The sequence below is a fragment of the Phasianus colchicus genome, chromosome 1 (assembly GCF_987193195.1).
Source record: "Phasianus colchicus chromosome 1, bPhaCol1.hap1.1, whole genome shotgun sequence".
NCBI classification, from domain to species: domain Eukaryota; kingdom Metazoa; phylum Chordata; class Aves; order Galliformes; family Phasianidae; genus Phasianus; species Phasianus colchicus.
Window position 1 is genome coordinate 53,435,621 of NC_143436.1, and position 16,358 is coordinate 53,451,978.

The 16,358-nt window shown below is 37.7% G+C and overlaps 1 protein-coding gene across 3 annotated transcripts in view; it reads left to right on the forward strand.

The window, feature by feature from the left end:
- The window catches only part of LARGE1 (LARGE xylosyl- and glucuronyltransferase 1), a 276,217-nt gene that overhangs the window by 75,252 nt on the left and 184,607 nt on the right, over positions 1 to 16,358 (forward strand). For all 3 annotated transcript variants that reach the window (XM_090143138.1, XM_031600072.2, XM_090143139.1), the window contains one exon: positions 4,274 to 4,461. In XM_090143138.1, coding sequence (XP_089999264.1) covers positions 4,356 to 4,461 — 106 coding nt within the window. In that variant the 5' untranslated portion in view covers positions 4,274 to 4,355. The remainder of the gene's footprint in view (positions 1 to 4,273; positions 4,462 to 16,358) is intronic.

Here is a 16,358-nt window from a genome sequence, read left to right on the forward strand (position 1 = left end):
ACAAATGTAAGAAACTGTATGAAGCGGTTGGAAAAGCTTTTTATAGTAGAGCAGTTAAATCTAGTTAATTGTGTTTGATTTTTGTTTTCATAATTACTTCCATTGTTCCACCAAACTCCTGCTGGATGTCCGACATAGTCGAGCTGTCATGCCATAATTGGAAGAAGAAAAAAAAAAAGAAGAAGAATTGAAACTGAATACCGATGTGATTAGTGTTGTGTTACATGCTTTAATATATGTGCTGCTCGTATTGGTTGAGAGCTGCCTCATGCTTAGCTGAGGAGATAATCCTTGATTTAAAACAAAGCAACCATTCTGACAAGGTAATGTGGTTAATGGAAGCGTTTAACCATATGCAAAGATAATGAAAGGCTTTCAGCTCTCTGTTGCCGAGTAGTAAGGAGGTCATGAGTAAGCTTTTGCAATGAGAAACCCAATTTATTTTAATTCCCACTGCGACCTCTCACACAGGCATTGTCCAGGCTCTTAGCCTTTTATAGCATGGTTAATAATAATCAAGCTGGCCTGAGGTTGCTGTGTTACTGAGTTTTGATCTGTACATGTGCAGTAGGTTTTGTGAATCTTAAATTTCGGAAGTGTAGAGCATCTGGCTGGCAGCACAACATACGTGATGGCATGCATACAGCTGACTGCTGTGGGTATTATTTATTTCATCAGATTTCTTAAAAATAATGACATCATACCTGTGGAGCGTATTCAGTAAATCAAAAATTGAAGATGAACACTCTGAATGTATATGATTTCTGTGTATCTGTGGTAGAGGCAGAAAATCTGACTTTGCCTGGAAGAGTGAAGACCGTGTTTCAAACTGTTTATCTTGAGCTACAAACATTGGGGAATAAATTAAGAAAATCATAGAATCATGAGGCCTGTTGGAAAAGGCTTCTAAGATCACCTGGTCCAACACCAACCTAGTCACTGACTGTGTCCCTCAGTGCCACATCCACATCGTTATGGAACACCTCCAGGGACAGTGAATGACTCCACCACCTCCCTGGAGGATCCATTAACTATTTGCTAGTTGGACTATCAAAAATAAACTGCTTTTAAGACCCCTAGACAAGTTAGAGTGTGAGGGACCAGTGTGGATGCTGTGGGAGAGGTCTTAAGGGCAACAGTGAGCTGATGTGACAGAAAGGAGCACCGTGCTGCCCTGTTCCATGCTCAGCCATTGCTCAGCCAACGTTGTCACTTTCCTTTCATGACAGACATCAAGCTGACACTGATGAATTGAAAGAAAAACTCAGTTAAGAGCTGCATTATCTTCTTTCAATTTATATGGTAATGGCATGTTAGGTAAAAAAAAAATTAAAAGTAAAATGTATACAAAATAAATGATTGAGTCAAAAGCTTCCCTTCTAAGCTGAGCATTTTCTTTACCATTCATGGACCTTTCATAGAATTGCTTATGGAGATTTTACACATGATGCATTGTCTAGTTGCAAAAAAAAATATTCAGTAGGTGTGGTGATTATATTCTCTGGAAACTAATATCTAAGACTCAAGAAGTATTCCACTGTTTCTGGAAATTGGAAAGGTAGGTGGAAACTTCCTTTAAAATAGCTTGTGGATCTTTTCTCCTTTAAAGCACTACAAAATGAAGTACTTCAGCATTTACCAGGGTGATCCATCACACGCTTACTTGTCATTCCAGGAATTTTCCCAGATATCTTCCTAGTGAGCTGAAAGATGTGCATGAATATACAGAATGATACGGCTGTGGGTTTTGTTTTTCTTTTCTGATAAATCACAATTTGCAGAAGACTGAATATCCCACATTCCTGCCTTTCTGTTGCAACTGAATTGAGAATTCAGTGTTGCTCCTTATACTTCCTTAACTTTTTAGGGTGTTTTACATTCATGGGACAGAAAATATAGTTTTCATCCTTCTCATTCACCTATTGACCTCAACTCTTTGAAAGGGTAGATAATAGCAGGACAAGGGGAAATGGTTTTAAGGTTTGATGGGGCCCTGGGCAGCCTGGTCTAGTATTAGATATGGAAGTTGGTGGCCCTGCTTGAGGTTTGGGTGTTGGAGCTTCATGATCCTTGAGGTCCCTTCCAACCCAAACCATTCTATGATTCTATTCAGGAGGTTCATTTTCTGGGTGTATTTAAAAGAATATATAAGAAAAACTGATTATTTTTTTTTTTTTAATAAGCAGCCTGAGGATGAATTAGAGCACTACCACTACTATAACTCAGACTGTGTAGTCTGAGTGCCATTATCCTGAAAATTTCTACCACGTTATTTGCAACACATCATTTCAGGAACATTTAGTGTTGATTCTATGGGTTTTACAAGTATCATTGGTAGGAGCAGCATGTGACTAAAGCACACTGCATTGCATAATATCGCTATTGGAGAATAACCCTGCTTGTGAGTTAATTACCTCAAAGATTATTTTCATATGCATTGATTGATGCTAATGGTGCACTCCATGATGTTACAGAGATTGAAAAAAATGCAATTTCTACTTCAAGTAAATGATTCTGTGTAGTAGTTTACAACATATATACATATAGCAAGTGTAGAACATAAAACCCAGGAGAATTATCTGTGTTTTCAAGTAGGCATGTAAAGGAATCTCTTCAGAGTAGTTGTAGCAGCTGTGTGATGTAAGGAAAAGAAATGAAATGTAATCGCTATCCAAATTAAGTGAATAAAGTTAAGAATCCTCCACAATTTATCTCCTAAATGTGTGTCTCTGTCTAGCATGGTGTCTTTAATACCACAGCTGTTCATATTAAGTCTGTCCACATATTTTTTGCAGAATCTCTGTGGTGAGGCATTCACTCAGGTGAAAAGCTGACACAATGGAATGCTTTTTGTGCTGGCTCTGGACAAATTATATTCCATTTTATCAGTTCCAAGGTCAGGAGTGCTACCGTGTCTCTTAAACTGTAGTGTAGTAATGTGGGCTCTGTTGAACATTTGAGGAAGAGCTGTTTCTCTGATTATTGCAGCCTGATATCCCCAGCAGCCAAGTTCTTTGTCTCAACTTTCTTCTCTTGTCTATAATTCTCTTTTTACTGTAATTGGATTTCAGAATTGACTTTCAGGGCAATATTTATGCAGAGTTGTTGAGCACAGACATAATTTAGAGGCACATAGTAGTTATTGTTAATATTATTAAAATATTGTTGAACTTTGTAGAAATGCTTTAATTACTGATTTCAGTTCTAGTGCTAGTTTAAGGATGAACCAAAGGGTACTGCTAGGAAATTCCTTGTTCTGCTTCTGTCTTTGCTTCTTTCCCTATCATATTTGCACACCAATTTTTAAAATTAGGGAACGGAACAGGCTTTCACACAAAGTCTGAACTAAACTTTTTCAACTTAATGTCTCCCTTTCCTTTTCCAACTCCTCAAGTTTAACACCAGCCTTTCTGTACTTGCCTCCCTTTAAATATATATGTTTATATATATATAGATATATAGCAAGGTATGTAAAACACGTGCTCTGCATGTCTGCACTGGTGTGGGAATATTCATTTTCCTGTGAGTAAATATCACTAGATTATTTTGCCATCTAAGCATGTGAAATGCATAACAATTATTTTAAATGAATTAAGATCCTGTTTTTGCCTGTGAAAATGATGATGCTCTTCAGAATCTCCTTTTATTGTAGCATACAGGGTGAAGGTCCTCATACCACCTGTTTGTGACTAAGGAATCTTCCTTGCCTATTTTTCTTTCCCTTCTCTTTCATACAGTTCATCAGCATTGAGCTCTTTCAATGCATTTAGCAAACTGGTCATTTTAATAGCACCCCCCACCCCCTAGACTTTACCTTTCATTCATTCTTCAATCACTGTCTTGAGTTCATGACCACCTGCAGCCAGCTCATTGATTCAGTGGTGTGACTTTTGCTCTTTGGAAGCAGGTGAAGGAGTGTGGGTGGATTTCTCTTATCTGTCCAAGGGCACCAGCACACATAGGCATCAAAGATCAAGAATGTCTTTAGGGTAAATGAGAAGCAAGTACATGACAAATAGAGGTGACAACTCTGTGTGAGATCAGCTCAGTGTGTGTTTAGATGTTATGATGTGTTCTGTTGATGGTCCTGTAGGGGACTTCTAAAACTTGCTTTATTATTAAGTAGTTATGAGTAACAATGAAATGAGTACTGCTTTGTAATTGCAATAACGCAGTTTTTGGCTTTGATCTTCTAACTCTTTACGAATACTGGCATAGTCCCCATTTCTGTAGAGAGATAAGCTGTTGAAACATCTTTTCCTTTCCTTTTCAGGGAGTAATATGTGGGAGGCTGTGGACTATTTGCTTCCGACATAGGAACAACACTGGGTTGGGAATCTGAAACTCCTGAGAGAATGCTGGGAATCTGCAGAGGGAGGCGGAAATTCCTGGCTGCTTCTCTGACCGTCCTCTTCGTGCCAGCCATAACGTGGATTTATCTGTTTGCTGGGAGTTTTGAAGGTAGGAGGGGAGTAATGGCTGGGTAAAAGCGTGTGTTGAATGATTTGTGTTGGAGCAGACAGATGTACATCAGTCAGCACTGGTTTTATTTAAATAAAGCCAGTTTGATTTGTATAGGAAATGGCTCCCAACATGCAGATTTCAACAAAGGGCTTTCCTTACCATGTTCTCACTGCTGAGGAGCAGGTAATTGCTGTTCAGTTTTCCTCTAATCCTTGAACTTAAATGAAAGTGCAACCAAAACTCTGATTTCCCCTTATTTTCTTGACCTCTGTGTTTTCTGATTCCTAAAGGTAGATCTATCTTGTACACTGTAAGATTTTATTTCAACTAAAATTACTGTCTTATTTTCAGTTCTGCTCTTAATACTGTTTAGAGATGTTAAAATGATAAAAAGGTACCCATATGTATTCTGGGCAGTTTTTACACAACTCTTCTTTTTATGGATGTGTGTGTGAGTCTTCGTATGTATGGATGGTATGGGTCATGGAGTTTAATTTTGGGGTATGAAGCAGGAACTGTATCTATCTACAGGAATGTGGAGAGTCTGCAGTAAAGTCCAGGAAAACATGTACTTAGCATGGTTCTGTATGTGGTGGACTCTACTAGGTGAGGGTCACTCATCTGCAGGCTGTCTCTTGTCCAGTGGCCTCATAGCCTCAGTGGGCCTCTGCTCACTGAAATAAGAAACAGGTGGTTCTTAGTTTGTGGAATGGGAGGTGGTGTGGTGGAACTCTGCTCTGTGAAATAAACATAGCAGTAAAGAAATCATGAGACAAGGGCTTATACTCAGTGCATCCCATAGCACGCGTTGAGGGTTAACAGAGCTTTTGGAATGCTAGGTTTGCCCAGCACAATTTGGCATCTTCAAACAATTCTCCACTCTTACAGTGGTAATGCTGCACTGCCCTCTGTGTCTGTGACCATGACCCATGCAATGATCCATGAGTGTTGTTTGGAGAATGAGTGTGTGAGGTCAAAATGGAAATAGGTGTAGCCCCGCCATGCAGATTTTGGTGAGTGTGGCATGCAAGCTCTTCTCCATTGCTGGTGAAAATGCATCACTAATGGTGGTTACTGTGTTGAAAAATAGTGTTTTGTAGCTGAGAATTTGCTCTCTCAAACAGTGTTGTTATGATCTTTGTATCAATTGTAGTTTCCATGGAAACAAATAGGATGTATACTTTCAGAGCAACCTGTGTATAACTGTATCACATTTCCTAAACAGAGCTTAAATATACACAGCCTGAACAACACCTGGCTGAGCAGCTAGCAGAGTGCCTGGGAAGTGTTCAGACTAGGACTTGCTGTGCAACTAGTTTGCTTTTGCCATACAGAGCAGCCAGTATGTTACTGTGAATACCCCTGAGATGTTCTGTTTTCATTTGGGATGTTCTTCTACAAGAGAAGGCAAGAAAATAGTTGTATTACTTCTGAGTCTTCCTGCATAGGAAATATGTCCAGGTACTAGATTCTGCCCATTTGCTTCTAGAGCTGTGCCCTGCTTTCAAAGCTGAATTCTATGAAATGTCTTATGGGTTTCCAATTTGGTTATATAAATACCTACGTGGCTGAAACCTGCAAGCACATGAGGCTATTTTCTTGCCATTCACCTTGTGTGAAGACTATTAGTTCTGGCCACTGCCTCTGTGCTTACTGTGCCAGAAGGATGAACACAAAAAATCAATGAATACCTAAGGCATATTTCTTTATAAAATCAGTTTGAATACAGGTCCCTGTGGGTGGCCATTGGATGTTAAACCTGGGACAGCTCTCCTTCCTCTGCATTTTTCAAACAGAGATCTTCAAATTTGTGTATGTACATCGACTTGCGGCCATATAACAGGTAGCTTTTTATAATCAGACCTGAAACAAGCAGTACTTCGCCTTTTCAGCTGTGTATCTGATGAACTTTTTTCTGTTCTTAAAGGAGTTCAGTGCAGTTAGGTGAGGCTAGAAAATGTTGTGTCCCTTATTACTTGTTACTAAGCAGCTTTTTGTTGCTTTTATTTTGTTTTTTACAGATAGATTGTTTCATTTCTCTCAGTACCTGTGTTATTTTGGCAAGCTTAAAAAACATTTCTTAGTTATCTTAACATGAAGAAAGGTGTTTCATCCTTTTAAAAACTGTTCAAACACAAAAACTGTTCAGCTTACAGTCTGATAAATTTTAAAATTCATTGTTTTAAATGTCAAGCAAGCTTCTTTTATGTAATCCTGGCTGAGCAATTTGTGCTTGGTTTCAAAACAAAATTGGATTCCAAGTTAAATTACAAATAAGGGCATCTAAAGATTTTCAGTGTATATTGCATACATCTCTGAATTAGTTGTATGTCAGGTACAAATATTTGCTTATGCAAATTTATTTGGTTACTTAAAATTCTGCCTTAATGGGCAGTAACTCTGTGAGCTCATTCTAGAATGAAACACTTATGGGATTCACATAAAACTGAAAATGTATGGGGTGCTGGCTGCTTACTTGAACGGTAATGATCTAGCAGTCAGAACAGTACTGATTTTGTTTGATTTTTAAAGCTGAGCAAATGCAGCCCTCACCTTTTTGTTTTTAGAAGAATATTATGCTGCCTTATTGTAATGACTATTTTAATTGTGTCCACAATTGTAAATGGAGTACTGCTTTAAATTCCTGCGTGTAGAATCCTTTGTTTTTACAGAGGGTTCAATACTGATCTTGAAATTTGCTTCTACATGCTATTTGAGGTGACTTAAAGCTCTCAGTGTGAATTAATCTTAAATGAAACCAGGGAGCAAAGCCCATTACTGATTAAGAAGCCTTGCACTGGAAAAGGGCTGCAAGCAATACAAAGTTATTAACTCTTTCAGTTATCTCTCTGTGGCTGTTTATTTTATTTCATTCTATTTTAATATTTGACTGAGGGGTGATCAAATCTTAGTTTATTGGTTGAACAGTGGGGTAAGTTGAAATATTTATTTAAAGAAATAATAGGTAGCATTTTCCTAGGCTTGTACATATAATGGCCAGAGAGTTGAAGCTGTTCTTCAATTTATCTGACTTCTTGGTTTCTTGCACCACTTTGGTCTGCTTGATTAGTTTATGTATTAATGTCTTTATTTGTTAATGCATACTTGAGTAAAAAATGCCCCAACAGCATGGTACTTTGATTTGAAACTAGCAGGAGCAGAGAGTCCTCTGCAGCTTCTGGCACTAGGTGTCTCTGATTAAACACAGGTGCTGCTAGGAGTTTTCAGTTCCTCTGGTTTCAGATTCAAGTAAATGGTTCTTGTTACGCTTTTCTCCACTGGATTAAAGGAACAGCCTCACTGAATTCTTTAAGGTTGGAAGGGACTCCAGGAGCTCTCTGATTGTATTTGTTTAAACAGGATCAGGCCAGCTGACTTTGTCCAGTCATATCTTGAAAACTTCCAAGGATAGAAACACAACATGGCTGCTCTGAGCAGCTTGTGCCACTACTGACTGTCTGTTGGACTGCCATCAAGTGGGAGAGTTTCTTGCTGTATCTATTTTGAACCTCCTTTGTTTATGGCTGGTTGATGTCACTCATCCTACACAGTGTGAAGAGCCCGGTTCCACCTTTTGCATCTGCTATAGGTTCTGGGGCCGTGTAGTAAGTCCCCTGCATCACCTCCAGGCTGAACAAGCTTGGCTCTCTTGGGGCAAGCAGTACAGCAGCCAAACAGCTTTGTAGGCCTACTTCATTAATGTTTTTCTTAAATGGAGAGCCCCAAGCTGGATACAGTATGCCAGATGTGGTCCAGTGAGTATCAAGTCAAGGGAAATGGTCATTTCCCTCAGCCTCTTTGCTGTGTTCTTGTTAATTGTTCCCAGCTTGCATTGCTGTCCAGGCATACTCCTGGGTCATACATAACATAGTGTCCAGCAAAACCCCAAGTCCTCCCAGAAGGACTAGTCCCCAACTTGGATAGAGGAATTCTGTGGGAGACATTACAAAAAAATTGCATCGACTGGTCTTTCATATTCACAGCTATAATCACTACATCACAGAAGACAGTCAGGTTGGACATATGTGATTTACTCTTGGTAAAACCACACTAATTTCACTGTCAAGGCTCAGTGTGTTTCCTTTTACAGGTACTTACATACAGCAGTGGAATCACTTTTCGGTTGTTTTTTTTTCCACTAAGTTAAACTAGTTGAGCTAGCTGAGTTGTCATGGCAAAGAATTTTGTAGTCTTTTTCTTTCTGCAGTTTTTTTGTTTGTTTGTTTCAAAGTATTGGAATCAAATGTCTCTTCAGTACTCATATATGCAATGCTGCATGCTAAAGTTATTTTTTCTTGATGCAATTAACAATTACATTACTGCTCCATTTTTGTATATCTAAGGACTTCAGTTATTAGTTTGCCATAGCATAGCAGTGAGTCCACATTTAAAAACCTTTTATAAGCGCTTTATTAGTAGATCTATAAAGTAAAATATACCCCAATGTTCAGTTGGTGTGCTTTTTAAATAGACTGCAAGTCTGTAGAAGGAAATTTTGTTTTCATTTTATTTATTGTTTCTGTTATCAGAAATTATGATGTCTGCTGTGAAAGTAATTCTTATTTTATTATGTTTGCCCACAACATCAGAGGCAGATGTTGGTGGCATGGTAGTAGAGGTTGAATCTTCGCACCAGTATCTCATCACTTTTTGTTGCCATGTGACAGATGGCAGCAGAGGGGCAGTCTGACAAAATGATGTCTGACATGGAAGTGCATATAAAAAGAAGGTGTGTCATTAAATTCCTCCATGTGGGAAAAAATGGAACCCACTGACATTCATTGATGCATGGAAAACCATGCAGTGGAAGTGAGCACACTAAGGTGATGGGTAGTGTGTTTCTGCCATGGTTACAGCAACTTGAAAGACAATCCAAGTTCTGTCCAGCCATGTGGATTTTTATGAATGCAGCATGCAGGCTTTGTTTGTCAAAGTTAAAAATGCATAGCCAGTGGCGGTGACTATATTGAAAAATGCTGTTTTGTAGTTGTCTGTTGTAGTTTCCATGGAAATAAATAGGAGGCATTACTTTCGGAGCAACCGACGTACAAAGCAGCCTGCTGCATCGCAGCTGTCACTCAGACAACTGCCTTGAAATATTTATTGGAGGTTTCATTATCCAAGCTGTGACAGCAATAGCTACTAAAAGCCTCATTAATCAAGTATAAATGCCTATTAAGGTTGTGAACTAGAATATTAAAGAGGATTTTGAATATTATATAGCCTTAGAATGTACCTGGTTCTGTTGTTGTTTTTAACGATGCGCAAGGGCAGCGCAATTTCAGTTATCAGTTACTTTGAATGAAAAAGCTAATTGTTCCCATATTCTTAAATTACATTCAAATGGCAGGGAAATAGAGTGGGTAGGGTAGAGTGCATTTAGAACAGAGAAGAGGAAACTGAAATAATATGTAATGAATTTTCATTAGAAAGAAAACAGCAATTTCACTAACCAACAGTCGCTTCAGAAATGGCATCATTTTCCCATTTATGTTGCAGTTTTCTATTTCCTTTATTGTGGAGGTCATGTAAAATGGATACTTGGAACTGTAAGTTGACATCACTGATTCTTCAAAGGAGTGTCCACCGTGGCTTTGCGCCCTCAGCACGTTTACCATCACATCCATCTGACAGGATGAAAATACACTGGAGTTACCAGTCTCTGTGTGGAGGATCCGCTTCAGGTTGGAAGCCCTGAAACGTCTGTTCAGGGCTTCTGTTTAGAAAATGTATCACAGGAAGGGAAGAATCAATACAGTAACTTTTAGATGAAAACTGGAGAAGACGTTGTTTGAGATCGTGTAGGGTGTCTTTGAGGGAGATGAAGTTGAGTGTTTTTTGTTAGCTTCTGGACTAGCATTTTAAGCTCAAGAGGTCTTCCTTCTGTCCTGCTTTCCTGTATTGTACTCTTTTCACTCCAGTGTTGGGCAGCTATCATTCTCTGACAGAGAGTGTACTTCAGTCCAAGCAATCTGTAGGGATGATTGAAACCAGAGTTGGGCAAACACCTCATAAAATACAATAAAGTGAAATGAAGGAAGGCTGCAAATACTCATCTTAGTATTTAAATGGGTTGACTTTGATGCTGTTCATACTCTTTTTGTGTATGCTTTCCATAAATATTCTAGTGAATATGTTAATTGGGAAGACTGTCTAACAGGAACAATGAATATCCAGTTTTAATATTCATGGGAGGCAGATTTTGAAGTCATATTTGTGAATACTTGAATCAGACAACTGATTCTGGGAGTTCAGCTTTCTACAGTTAAGCGCCAAAAGTTTATCACATGATCTGTGTGCGTGATGAAAACTGCTTGAATTTTTAATGCTTGCAATAAATTGCTCATAGCAAGAGGCAAATAAGTAATTAATTGCTAAAATGTTTATCAGATACTTGCAAACGATGAACAAATATTAGAAAATAATCCTTTCACAGACAATGTAATCAGAAAGAGGCAAAATCTGAAATTGCATTTTTTTCATTACGATTTGCACAGTTTGCTTGAATTTTATCCCTTGTGTGTCTCAACAGGATTAAACAAGAAAATTTAATCCAATGTCCATTTAAAGTACAAGTTTCAACCTCTGTATTGATCCTGTCTTTTTAATAAAGTTCTGAGAAAGGAGGTCCTGAAAGAATGCCTCTGGTTGTAATAAGGATATTGTTATAGTAAGAGCCAGAACAGGACAACAGGAGATATATTTTAGTTAAGATTGGCTTACTGTCTACCCTTTCTTGAATGCTGCTTCTGTGCGTATTTCCATCTTGGAGTGGTTTACTCCTCTTCTGTTATTTTTTTAGGAGATATGCTGACAGTTGTCACTTCAGCACCTCTTTATCTCAGCTGCAATCAAGATATCTTCTTCAGTATGTCTGTGGTTTTTACTAGCAGATCCCTACAGTGTAAAATCAGTTACCAATCAGTGATTGCATTGCGTTGTGTTGTGTTATCCTGGGAAACTTCTCTTTCAATGAAACTCTTGTGTTTTGGATGCATGGAGTACTAACAACGATTGGTTGAAGTGTGCTTCTGACCAGAAGATCTCTGCTATGAAATTGGTGAATCTGGCTCTTTGCTCATCATTTTTAGCATACAAATTCAGTATCACCAGAAATAGGTTCTACTTTACAGATACGAGAACTCTTGCCTGCACATCTTGCAAGGAAATAAAATTAAGAAGCAAATATGAAAAAATAATGAGCTTTTCTCCCTGTTGTATAAAGAAACAATCTGCTTTTGAGCAATGACTGGAAAGATGAAGTAGTTTCTATGACAAAGCAAGAATGGCCTTACACAGAGAAAGGGAGCCAAAATGCAGCATGGCCATGAGAAACCTCTGGGAGTCAGAAGGAGTTGTGATGCCTATCTGGTTTTCTTCTCTGTGCCTCTTTCAAGTAAACTAAATGCTTGCGTTCCCACAATATACTTTAACCTTAACAAATAAGGTCCACTGAAGGCTCAGCATCCAAATGAGGTGTCAGTGCTGTTTCCTCCTTAGCTTGCTAAAAAGTCCCATTCTTAAACCAATACATTTTAGTCTCAGGAAATGCCATGTAACTTGCATTGATCACTTGTTTTGTCACGATGTTGTATCAAATAAAGCAAGCCCAAATTGTTTGTTTGAATAACATTACGTAGACATTTGTTCTCTTTTGATACCTTTTCTCTCTCTCTTTTTTTTTTTTTTTTTTTTTTTTGGTTTGTTTTAAGGATATGCTTTTTTTTTCATAAGACTAAAGTAAGCTGTAGGCTTACTTTCTTTCCTCTCCGTGCACCTCTTGGTTGGATGGATTTTTTTTTTTATTTTTTGGTCTTCTGTTTCTAAACATGTCTACCAGTTTTGTCTTGGCTTGCTTTATCTTGTTGGCTCTTAGTCTGTCATTTTTGTCAGAAACATAAAGATCAGAGTGGAAAGGAATTATTGGAGAGGGAACAAGCTGTCAGCTTCTTAGGAACAGCAGTGTATTCTGAACACGATCTGTGGAATTCCTCAAGATCTTTGTTTCATCTCTTTCTTCCTTGTTCTCTGAGCAAACTTTTGGGAAAAATGTGGGCTATAGAAGTTGCACTATGGAAAAATAAGCTAATTCTTTCCAAGAGGAATGAACATCCACTAAATTCTGTCAGGGCTGCACGAAGACTAGTAATAGGAGAGCTACGTCCTGATTGTTCCTCTTCCTCTCTTTCAAAGATGGACACTTCCTGACACTATAGTAAAAAATGCTTTTCTGCAGAAAAAATTGTAAAGTAAGATGAACTCAACCATCATGTTTTTTAGAACCCCCAACCCCCCTAATAAGTAGAGCTTGGCTTTTTGAAACAAAATACGTAGTTCTATAAGTACGCCAGACCTTCTTTGAGTGCTGGAACTAATGTAGCCTGTGATCAATGTCATGCAGCTGATTGATTTTGAAGCTGCTTTTCCCACAATTAGGGTATTTATAAAATCTAGCTCCCATATGGGTCTCCTGGTATCTAAATAAATCTTGAGCTCATGCTGCAGTGTATTTCTCAATGGTAAAATGTATAGCATCTCTCATCTATCTTACACATTCCTGACAATTGTTGAAGCTTCATTACCTCCAACTTATTTCCCTTTAACAAAGTCATTTGAAATTTGCCATTGTGTTTTGGGGGTGAACAGGCAAGCAGGTCAACAACTGTGTACGGCCAGGATAGAAAAAAATACATGAAAGAGAAATACTTTGGAAGATAGAAATAAAAAATTAGCATTTTGATTGTGGTGAATTGAGGTAAGAATCTTATTGGACAGCGTATTGTATTTGTAGTAATTCAGTAATTTTGAAACTTCTAATTTGAACATTTATTTAAATATGCATAGTGCAAGAAGGAGAACAAGTCAAAATGAATGATCTTTTACCAAGTTAAAAATGAATTCCAAGAAATACTTCACGCACTGTGCCTGATCTTTCAGTTTTTTTCAGATAATACTGTGGGGTGGTTTAGGAAAAGCAGCAGAGAATGAAAGATAATGTCCTGATATCGGATGGATGCATTTTAGTTATGCTTAGCTTAAAAAAAACCCAGCATCTTCCATACATCACTTTATTCCTTCTTTACCCTTTTCAAACTTTTTTCAGTCATTGAATTGTTCCGTTGAGCAGTTGTTTCTGTTCCTTGAAGTATTACCTCTCATGTTGCTTTGCCTTCTGCAGTGCTTTTTTTTGAGACTTGAATCTTAGGGCTTCTAAAATACTTCGATCTCCTCGGAGAATTGAGTGGAATGCACAACTAACATAACAAAAAATAAAATAACGTGGGCTGACAGCAGTCAGCGTGGTTCACTCAACCTTTAGACACCAGCAATAGGAGGAAGAGTTGCTGACCTGGAGAATGATATATTTTTAGCCTGAGATTTTCTTTGTATTTAACAACAATCAAGCCATTTGAACTATCCTGCTATAGTCATTTTTCTTCCAACCTTTAGCATGCCTATCCTTTTGCATAGTTCTGTGATATAGGGCTCAAAGTGCAGGATGTAACCATCAAAATTTTAAACATTTCCCCCACCCACCCACCCACCCCTTTATAATTCTGCTTAGTTTTTAAATTGTTGAATGTCAGAGTTTGCAGAAATCCATAACTGGGGCAGGGGGGAATAACTACAGTTGAAATTACAAGAATGCTGGATTCACCACATTTTCCTAAGTTAAATGCATAGTTCATAATAGAACTTGATTCTATTCTGGTATTCTGGTAAATTTACGGGTGTTTGGTTTTTTTTTTTTTTTTTAAGGATAACAACTTATATAAGCCTAGTTAAAATATTTTGCTGTCTGAATAGTGTTTCATAATAAGGTGTTCTGCCACTGAGCTTGTAATAACGGGTCTGTATCTGTTCTAAATAAAAGATGCATGATATGCTCTCTGCACAGTTATTCCTGTAGATGCTCAGTGAAATTAGCTTGTAACTTTACACCAGTGTACACTTTCTGACACCTGGAGTAACTTACAAGATTGGATTTAAGGCATGAAGTCCTGAATTGGGAAACCCAAAATGCAAAATAAACTGAAGGTGTGACTGTGGTGCTTGTGGTGGCTGTTAGCTAACAGGTAATGTTAGACATGAGACTGACAAGTCTGAGAAGCAGAAGCAGTTCTGTTCATCCTATGCACTGATTTCTAGGTAGAGACTGTTATCTTTATGTAATAGGTTGAAACCAGTGCATCTACAGCTGCTGGTGTTACCAGAGCATCATTATTTTGCCCTCCATACTGGAGACTGAGGTGGTGGTGGTGTAGTGTAATTTCAAAGGATGTTGGACGGTATTCTTGTAAATATGGAGAGGGTTGTATCTGGAGCTGTAATAAAGCCATAGCTAAGAAGATAGAAATACTCTTGTATGCTGGGATGGAGTGGAAGAAACTGCTGGTGTAAAAGACATGGAGGAGCTATGTGTTTATGATGTGATTAAGTAGAGTAAACATAGTAATTAAGAGGAAGTTGTGTTCCTTTCTTCTCACTATTTTCTTCTTCTTCTATTTTTCATGCTTTTTTAAACAGTTCAGTTGGGAAGGACCTAAAAAGATCATTAGGTCCAATTGCCTGACTTTTATCACTGATTTTTCCTTCCTTACTTGAGTACATCTCTCTAAGAGTAGTTGCAGCAATCATTTATTTGTTTTTCAAAGTGGAGTTGGCAGGCAATTTTTTAGGTTCTCCACAAAAAATTGGACAAAAAAATTAGTGATATTTTCTTAGCTTTTGAAGACTTGTAGATTTTTAGTATCAGAGGGACTATTAACAATTGCTGTCTCTAATATCTTGTGTAGTGCAGGCCATATTACATTGTAGAGTTGATAGAATAAAGCTAGCCAGTAATCCCTGCCTCTGACCCATGCCTTCCAAATTTAACAGAACTTTACCTCCAGCCAGGTTTCTGAACTTAATTTTAAAGCTGGTGGAGGATTCTAGCATCTCTCTGACATATTATTCCACCTTGTTCAAGGATACGTGCTTTTATCCTTGTCCAGATTTTTCTAGCTCACTGGAGGAAGTAAAAAATGAGAAATAGATGAGGAAAAGATATTTTAAAAGGATCATTTTAACAATTTCATGTATAATAAGTGGTCATGACTATGAGATAATTCAGTACATAAATTGAACTCTTAAGAAATATCACCTTGAGAGCAAGAGGTGAGAACACCGTGGTTAGTAAAACATATAGCTATTTATAAAAAGAAATAAATTTATAGGATAATTACTAACCTTACCATAGCTAATAGAAACTAGTTACCAGGATGATCCATTGCCATCCCTGTTCAGGAAAACTATTTCCCCAGCGTATTCTTTGTTCTGGGTTCAGATTGCAGTACCTTTTCAGATGTGGAAAAAAAAGATCCTTGAGAGAAGGTCAAATCTTTGCAAGTTAAAAATGTGTATTAACTTTAAGAAACAAGATTTATTTGAGCATTAACTTGGCAAACAAATTATTCATGAGATCAAGGCCCATAAAGTCATGTTTTAGCAATCCTGTAGATTTTCCAAATAAAACGTAAAGCCAGTGTACAGTGTTTACAGGTTACTTTCTAGCATTAAGAAATGGAAGACTTCTCACTTTTCATGGCGTTAAGTCATTCAGTATTCTAAAATCATACTGAACTAATACCACAGCTTTAATACTTCATAATCAGTAAATTTCCTGCCATTCACTGGATTTAATTTAACCTAACTCAGTGATTTTGCTTGTTAACTTTAGCAGGAATAATATTTTCAGATGACCGCGTGCTTTAAAAGTCTGCTTTTTATTCCCTACTAATCAGACTATTATCATGTGTATCTCCAGTGATCTACACTGACTTTAACAGAGGTTTCTTTTGGTCTGAAAATGTAATACACACAGAATGTTTTCTAGAGGTATTAGCTGTAAT